Raw genomic sequence first — 9,170 nt, 5'->3', positions numbered from 1 at the left:
ATTTCGTATGTTGCACGACAGGTTAACAGAGAGGTGAGAGGGAAGCGAAGAAGGCCAAATATGCAGCAGCAGAAGCCATTCTATATTATTTATTAAAATGTGTATATAAAATCTTATGTATAAATTCAAATGTGGAAAGCTGCTTCCAGACATTCGATTCATCATTTCTATGAATCAAGAAATTCTTAATTTTCATTCGACAATTTAAATTGAATTGATCATATGTCTAATACATTTAAAATCTTATTATTAGAGCACATCTTTTAGCACAAGAAAATTGTATATGGATTATATTTTATTCAGCTTAGAAAATATATTGAAAATTTCAAAATTTATTATTTGTCAAAGTGAATTTGTTTACCTCAAATGTTTATACAAACGGCACAGAATGAAAAAAGGGTTCTAAAATTAAGAATAAAATCTTGAACCCAGATTGTATGTCAAAATTGAACCAAGAAGTTTTATTCTTAAATCAAAATCAAAACTCTACAAGAAATCTTGAAAATATAATATTTTTTCAAGAAGGGAAAACTCTCAAAATTTAACCAAGACAGCAAACTCTTAAATCAGGATCAAACGTTCTAAATGAATTCTCGATTGGATATACTTTAAATAATATTGATTATGACTTATATGGAAAGAAGAAACCTTCTCAATTCAAGATTATATATATGGTTTAAAATGTTTTTTTCTACTGAAGATTTGCAATCAACTTTTCAATTTAGATTTTTATCTTTCAATTTCAATTTATAGACATTTAATTCATCAATTTTATAATAAGACAAATTTTTAAGCTATCTCTTTGTAATGCAGATATTTTGAAATTATTATAGCATATTTATATTTCTTTCAGAATATGTTTTAAAATCTTGCTCAACTATAAAGTTTGCTATTCGCAAGACGGCTTAAACTATTCTAAAGTTTATTCTGAGTGAATGTCTGTGGCTTTGTTTTCCTCACACTCGTGGCCATAATTATATATTATGCAATGCAATTATCAGTCTGACAGTTCGGTTAATGCCTCAGCTGCTATGGCTAACGAGCGTCGACTAACTGACTGACTGACTGACTGGCTGACTGATTGTCTGCGTGGCACATTGTATGTTAGACTACTTCTAAGCCCTAGACCCAAGACTTGGGCATAAACAGAGAGCTTTTGGAATAATAAAATGGAAGGCTGTCTTAAGGCACTGCCACCTGCCCGGTTTACACACGCAGACATTTTTAATTAAAGCTAAAATTTTGCCGTATTGATTAGTTTCCCCAGCGGATAAGGAGACGGAGGAGGAGGAGGGACAGATTGAGCGGAGTGAGGAGGCGATAGTTGGGTGGGAGCCATGCAAAATTGTGCAGTCATAGTTATTGCCAACGCATTAGTATTAGCGCCTCAAATGACGTGACTTGCCTGTGGCAGTAGCAAGAGAAGGAGGCAGCAGCAAACTGCTTGCAACGTCGCGTCGTCACGACTGACACGCAAACAGAGTCGGCGGGCAAGCAACAATGGGCCTGTCATTGTTCAGAAACGGGCAAGGAGAGAGAGAGAGACAGAGAGATCGAGTTGAGTTTTGGTTGCCAGTTTGGCGTCTTTTTAACACAATGACAGTTAATTAGATTGTAAGGATAGCTAAAGGATATGCTATACGAGTAACATTGTATTTGGCATGCAGGTGCAAGAGTTACGCCGAGCCAAACTTTACCCTAGCCTGTAAATGAGCCTAATTGACTTGGTAACCAAAGTGGTTAAGACAGCGCAGCTGATGATGATGATGATGATGATGATGATGTTGGCTAAAATGCTGAATACATCTGCAAACTAAAACTAACATACTTTTGTAAGACAACTAATTTGTCTTGATATTGAATCGATTTGCCAGCTACAAATATTACTTCAATCTAATGTGTTTAATGCCATTTTCTCAGTTTATAATATAAATAATTTTATTTAATAAAAAACAATTTCAATTAAAGTCGTTAATTTTTGCAGCAATAGGGAAGCAATGAAAAGTCCATTTCATGCCCCAAATTGCGCTCATTAAATTGCCAGTTCTATGCATTCAACTAATGAAATCATTAAAATTGTTTAAAAGCAAGTTTTCGCCTGGCAAACGGACGCATGCAAAATTTATGTGGCAACTAGAAACTATGTTTTGGCTACATACATACATACATACATATAATAAGCACATACACACACTTAGAGTGTGGCACGGACACCCACTCTAAGGATATTCGAGCAAAGGACATTGCCTTGAGTCAGTCGAGACAAAAGTTGCGACGCCAGCGCAGTCGACAGTCCTCGGTCGGCAGAATTTAAAGGCAAAGGATATATGAAACTACCCCACTGTGAAAGTGTCCCTCGCCCTCGTTTCGCTTGCCGCGTGTGCTACTTAAAACCCTTGCCCAAAAACTATCTGCTGACCCCCTCCAACAATCTCAACCCAGACCAGACATCGAAAACATGATTTTAGTGTTTTCAAATTTGAATTTTAAACAAGTCATAATATAATTTGGCTAAGCAGCAACAGAAACAGCAACAGCAAAGGAAAAGCAAAAGCCCAAGCCGAAAGGCGAAAGGCGAAAGCCGAAACCTCACACCCTTCTATTCTGCGGCCCTTGTCTGTGTGTCCACTTGCCGGGCTTTAATCTGGCACAGAACCCGAGTTATATACACACTCCACCCCTCAGTATCAATCCCAACCTCAACCCAAACTCTATCCGATGCGGAGCCCACGCAGCTCTAGAAAATTAGCTCAAGCCTCGACTTCGACTCCTTCTCAGGCTCATTTTTCGTTTGCGCTTGGCGTTTTTCTCCTCGCACAAAATTGTGAAATTTAAATGAGATACAAAAGTAGCTATAACTATATTGCCGCGTTGTATTATATATATGTTTACATAGCTGTGGGTGTCGGCTGAAACTATCTCTCACGAAATATTGTAATTTTCTTTGCAACTAAATACGTAAACGGATATTAGGAGCAAATTTTCCCGTTTCGTCCTGTTTCGTTGTTCCTTGGGCGTTTTCTTCTATCGAATATGCTGATTAGTTTCGAGCAGGGTTGATCTAAGTATATTAAAAACCTAATCGAATTGTCATTTAATTGGACAATTACAATTTGCACATTTAACCAGCAAAGATCTAAGAAGAAATATTTAAGAATATCACAATATCAGAGATTCCTTTAAAGCAGAATAAGAATATATATATTAACTCGTAATATTGATTAACGAACAACTTGTTTAAAAACGATTAATCATAGCGTAGCTAATGAATATATAAACGATTAATAATATCATGTTGTACATAAGAATGCTTATGAATATGTAAGCAAAAGGTCAATTATTATTATTATTTATTAAAATTCGAAAGCAGCTAATATCGAGTATATGAAATTATAAAATTGTTTTTATACTGTGCTGGATTTATACTTTATTGTTTAAGTCAATTCGATTAACTTATCCGATGAATACTATATACTTAAAATATATTTTCATTATCTATTTGAATTCATAATAAATAGACTACTAATTATTATAATATTTTATAAACAAACTTTGAATTGAAATTGAGTGCGAATATCGACAACTCGAAGCAACTACACTAACATGAAGGAAAAGTGCCATCCCTGATTGCCCTTTCGTGCTACAAAGTAAATCGAAACTGCTTTTGACATTACCAAGAACTTATGGCCACACGGCAGGTTTCACCAGGATCAGGAGCAGGGATACTTGTAGTTGTGCAGTACATGGCACTCGTAGTTTGAATTAAACACAAAGGCTCAGTCGTAGACATTCCATTTGAAACACATAACATATGGTTGGATGACTATGCGGAGGCGTCGCATTTCTAGGGCGTTGTTATCGTCGTCAACTTGGCTTGCATACATTTTCCATTCTAATTTCTAATTATTTCTATCCCACATGTGTGTGTGTGTGTGTTGCTGTCTGACCAGTTGGATGGGCTCTGTCCTCCCCTGCCCGAGGTCTTGTCTGGCTGTGCGAATTAATTAAGTGTTTTCGTGCGCGGGCAAATCCTTTTGCGGTTCGCTTGCCTTGTGGGCTGTGTGCAACTTATAAAGTTTAGTTAAGGCGTTCCCTTATGGAGTTCTGTAAGTTGTTGTGTGTGTGAGTGCTATGGCTTGGGGAAAATCAATTATAAATTAAACATTTATTAAGGAAAGCATTGCCTTTTGCTAGGCCTATGCAAATCAGTCGCGGCATAAATAATGCGACATCATTATTTAGTCAGGTAGGCGAAACTTATAGCTGCAGGCTACAACAGCAACAGATGAACGACCAGAACACATTGTCGTCAAGGCAACAAGCAAGAAGATGAAGCGCATCCAGAAGATGAGGAATATCGAAGGTAAGCGAACCCATCCATCCATCAATTATGTTGAGTTGCCATGCCGAGCTGAGCTGAGCCGAGCCTCTGCGCATTGCCTTTTGGCAGCTGCTTAAATGTGATTCAACTCATTTCGATTGTCTTTCGTTGGGATTTCGCTTGATTATGCACATGCATTTGGTCCAAGTCGCGCTCGTACATCAAACTCCCAGTCGCGAATCTTATAAACTGGAAGTTCAGCTCAAATAAATGCGGCCTGCATATGCTGATAGATGCTGAGTATAACTGATTTGTGTGTACTCGTATATATCTGCATTGGTAATTTGCTATAAAGCGACTTTAATATGGCACGCAGTCTCCACTTTGTTTTTTTTGTTTTTCTTTTTCTCCGTCTCTTTCTGTTTATTTTTATTTATTCGTTTCGATTTTGCTTTGCGTTCTCTGCATTTGCACATGCGCAGCAGGAACTCCAAAGATGCTTTGCATGCAACAAAATCTTGTTGTTGCTTGGCATTTACATGGATAATAAGTATAGGCGAAGACAGTCGCATTCCATGTATACATATTTAAGTGATCTATGTGGTTCAGGAAATAAATGTGCATATGCATATCGTAGACTCGAATGATAATATTTAATTTTATTATTATTCATTCTTGATTATTTATTATATATTTTCTATGAGTCTAGTCTAAAAGGAAGCATCTGTGCTTTGTTTCTTGCTTAAAATCTGGTAAACAGAAATAAGAATCGCGTCAGTTTTGCTTTATTTTTGTGCTTTTATTCTCAACATTTTATTTCAATCTATTATGTATTCCCTTTCTCTTATGAGGTGTCGAATATGACCGACAGATGTATTTCTTTTATCAGTTTTATGTTTACAATGCAGATTAGGTTATCTTTTAAATTTGCTCAAGAGGTACACAAATCGAAATCAAAACTACATTGAAAAGAATAATATAAATGATTCCTCAAAATTTAATTACGACCCTATACTAAACTTGGATGTAATTATTAACTTTATGTTATGCGATGTCCTATCTTTAATCTATAATTTTTTTCTATATCGTTTTAAATAGAAATTGGTATCTGACAGTTGCAATTGTGCACTCCCTGCTGTAACTTTCTTACTTATTTCACTTACACAATCACTCCCAATAGGTGATGACTAGTTTGTCATTCGAGAGCACATAGAATCGTACAAAATGTTTTTCCTCAGTCTGGTTTAAACAGCTATCGACTCCATGACCATAGAATTTTAGATCCAAAATTTAAATAGTTTCCATTTTCGGGCTCAAAATTCTAAAATAGGAAGTACAAAATGTCATTTCTGAAAACCATTGCAAATGATTCTGTACCGCTAATGCGCCAGATGCGATCATTAATCACAACTTCAGTTCGCCAAACACACGATGCGTTCAAGCCCACAAAGCACAATCCTTCGCCAACGTGCCAAGGGAAGGGAAAGAGTAAGAAGAAGTCGGATGAGGATTGTGTGGATGACCATCCGAAACCACGTCAGCGCGAAAATATTCAGGACACATTTCCGTTCTATCATCTGATCAAATTCAAGGATGTCTGCTGCGGCGATCCGTGCATTGACAAAGATTTTGCTACCTTCGATGAATGTTTGTACAAGGAAAGCGATAAGAACAAGCGCAAATATCAAGTAACTTGGGTTGAGTGTCCGCCCGTAAAAATTCAGCCCAAGAAAATTTGTTGCTTTGCCAAGGCAAAGAAACCGCCAGTTGCACGTCGCAAGCCAGTTGAGAGGCCAGACACTGCCTGCAAGTACACCAAACCATGTCCACCCAAGGGAGAACAGCAATGTCCCCGTATCAAGATGCCTCGCTGTAGACCTGTTCGGGTGCCCGTTCGTTGCCATCGCATTCGTTGGCCAAGCGAGTGCAGGAAAGTTAAGACTCCCTATCCGGCCTTCTCTGAATGCGCTCGTCCCAAGTTGCGAGTGAAACGCCGAACTGAATGTGAATGCCATAATGAGATACCGATGTGCGCGTTATTAGCGATTTTGAACAGACGTCTTCGATCAGGCAGCTTACAGTTAAATCCGTGCGGAAAGTAAATTATATTTGGGTTACCCACAAATTTCACTTTTAAAATGGATAAATTCTGACGCAAGCATTCTTATATTAATTCTTAAAATTATTAATTCGATATGTTACAGATATGTAATAATAAACAAAACCAGCATACCATATACCATACAATATAGATTTTTCTGGGAGATTTCTCGCAATACCTTTGAAATTATTTTCATTCTTAGCAGGCCTTCGACAATCATTTTTCATAAAATGTGCAAGCTCTGGGGTTAGGTATTACTTTTTGCCCTGATCTTTGAGTGAACTACTCATCAAAATTTTATTTTAATTTTTGGACCTTTAATTTTTCAATCTTTCAATGTTGTCCAGTTCAAAGAAAAACGGTTATCGCACCGTTTGTCTCATATACCGAAGTTTCTCTGCCAATTCTACATTCATGGCGAAGTATTCGAGGAAGGAAAACGAAAAACGTCTTGTTAATGTTTTTGGTGAAACCATTTCAAGCCAACATGAAACTTTTTCAAAAAGATCTATAAAAGAGAAAGCTTTCTCTAAGACTTATGATACAGCTGAAAAGCTTACACCCATGGAGATGAAAAGAAGGAAGTTCGAAGAAATCTCAAATGTAGATGAAATAATTCCATTTTCAGAGATTCAAACCTTTGGCAGAAGCAGAAAGAATGACAGACGAAAACCCCAAAAAGAAGATAAGCAATATGCGGTTAATATAAAAGCTTTGTGTCGAAAGACAATGCATAATCCATTTTGGGATTCTACTACCAACATTCTTAACAAAAAACAAAAGGAAGAAAACTTAGTTGATGTCTACGGTCAAATAATTGAGAAACAAATGAAAAGCGAGCCTTCCGCTCCCGGTATAAATCAATTCAGTCTAAACTCAAAGTTAGAACATCCAACAAACAAGCTAAATGAAGAATCAGAGCCAGTTGACACGTCTGCTCAATTAATCGCTAACGGAAAGAAACATTATGAATATTTTTCAAATCAATCGAATAGAAAAGAAACCACGAAAGGAACATCAACACGTAAGTTGAGCAAAATGTATATTAAAAGGAAAAAACCATATGCTGTATACGTCAAAAAATGCAGACTCAAAATGAATTTAGAATACCCTAATATAGTCAACAAAATTCAAAAGGAAGAAAATTTAGTTGATGTCTACGGTCAAATAATTGACAAATCAATGAAAAGCGAGCCTTCCGCTCCCAGTATAAATCAATTCAGTCTAAACTCAAAGTTAGAACATCCAACAAATCTCACCGCAAAGCTAAATAAAGAATCAGAGCCAGTTGATGCATCTGCTCAATTAATCACTAACGGAAAGAAACATTATGAATATTTTTCAAATCAATCGAATAGAAAAGAAACCACGAAAGGAACATCAACACGTAAGTTGAGCAAAATGTATATTAAAAGGAAAAAACCATATGCTGTATACGTCAAAAAATGCAGTCGCAAAACGAATCTAGAATACCCAATTTACTCAAGGCCAAACAAAAATATATCCACAGAGCTTAATGAAAAAGTAGAGCTTTTGGATGTTTATGGGCAAGCTTTTAGAAAAAAACAGGAAGAAAAAAAGCCATATAGAGTGAATGAAATTGTTAGCGAAAAAATTGAGAAAAAGCATCCAGAATTTGATGTGTTTAGGGAAACTTATAAAGAAAGAAAACCATATTCAGTAGCTATAAGATTTCCATCTTACGCTTCCCCTAAGAAAACATTTCCTGCATATCAAGAGGAGGAAGAGACAGTTGATGTCTATGGGCAAGAACAAGAGGAAGATTATGAAGCCTTCGACTATACTTCTAGACAACAGAGGGAAAAAAACCCGATCTTCGTTTTGATTGACAATAAAGAGAACTCAGTCGAACTTGATATTTCTTGTCCAAAGGGGGGAAAAAGGATGACCTCTTTTAATAAGAACATCAACCGGAAGCAACATAAAAACTTTTCAAGCAAATTTGAGCATAGCGAAAAAGAAATTAAAAGAAATGTGGATGAAATGTTGGATCCATTTCAGAATGAAGAGATAACTGAAGTCAATCCCAAACAGTATATAAGGAAACGGCCTATGAATGCTAAAAACATCGACAGGATGGCTTACGATAAAAATCTTGATATTCCCAAAATATCTAGTGAAAATCAAAACGATGAAAATCTATTTATTAAGAACGAGTAGTATGACATGAGAATTCTGAAAACTTCGACAAGTTATGTAGAATGCAGAAGGAAAAATAACTCGTTAACAATGGGATCTTTAACCGGAAACAGATGAAAGAGAAACAAATAGACTTCGACAATTCTAATGATGGCCAGAAAAATTAAAGTTACATTGCTATGGGCGAGATATTCGTTCTAAAGCAGATATAATAAAAGAGAGAGTTTGCTCACACTGCCTTTTCTCGCAGAGTGTAATTCTGTCGTCGTTAGTTCTTGTTAAATCTAAATAAAAATTTATTATTAATATATATATTTTTTTTTTCTTGTCTTCCTATCCTAGTCAAAGTTCATATTGATTTTAATTCCCGCAAACCCATAAGAGTTTTGTATTTCAACATTTTTCGGTATTTTGGTATATTAATTTGGCATAATTTAATGTATTGCTGTAATGTTTTGCCTTTAATGAAAACAGTTATATGGTTTGTCACATTCGAATACTCTTGCTTTCTATTTTGCATTATTTCTAAATTTTCAAGACCTGTTGAAAAGATGTCTCAGCTACTAATAAGCAAACTTGATTAAACTT

At 36.0% G+C, this 9,170-nt stretch overlaps 2 protein-coding genes across 2 annotated transcripts; both read left to right on the top strand.

Annotated features, from left to right (window-relative positions):
* The first annotated feature begins 5,539 nt into the window (after window positions 1-5,539).
* LOC127565626 (uncharacterized) lies at window positions 5,540-6,558 on the top strand. Its single transcript, XM_052005046.1, has one exon. It carries the CDS (start codon window positions 5,662-5,664, stop codon window positions 6,421-6,423), a length of 762 nt encoding a protein of 253 aa, XP_051861006.1. The 5' UTR covers window positions 5,540-5,661; the 3' UTR covers window positions 6,424-6,558.
* Window positions 6,559-6,658: 100 nt separating this feature from the next.
* On the top strand, window positions 6,659-8,892 carry LOC127565622 (uncharacterized). The gene is made up of 2 exons (XM_052005042.1): window positions 6,659-7,809; window positions 7,874-8,892. The coding sequence occupies exons 1-2, from the start codon at window positions 6,759-6,761 to the stop codon at window positions 7,888-7,890; spliced, it is 1,068 nt and encodes a 355-aa protein (XP_051861002.1). The 5' UTR covers window positions 6,659-6,758; the 3' UTR covers window positions 7,891-8,892.
* The last annotated feature ends 278 nt before the right edge of the window (window positions 8,893-9,170 follow it).

The sequence above is a fragment of the Drosophila albomicans genome, chromosome 3 (genome assembly GCF_009650485.2).
Source record: "Drosophila albomicans strain 15112-1751.03 chromosome 3, ASM965048v2, whole genome shotgun sequence".
In the NCBI taxonomy this organism is placed as follows: Eukaryota; Metazoa; Arthropoda; class Insecta; order Diptera; family Drosophilidae; genus Drosophila; species Drosophila albomicans.
Note: the sequence above shows the minus strand (reverse complement) of the source record. Positions and strands in the feature narration are given on the sequence as shown.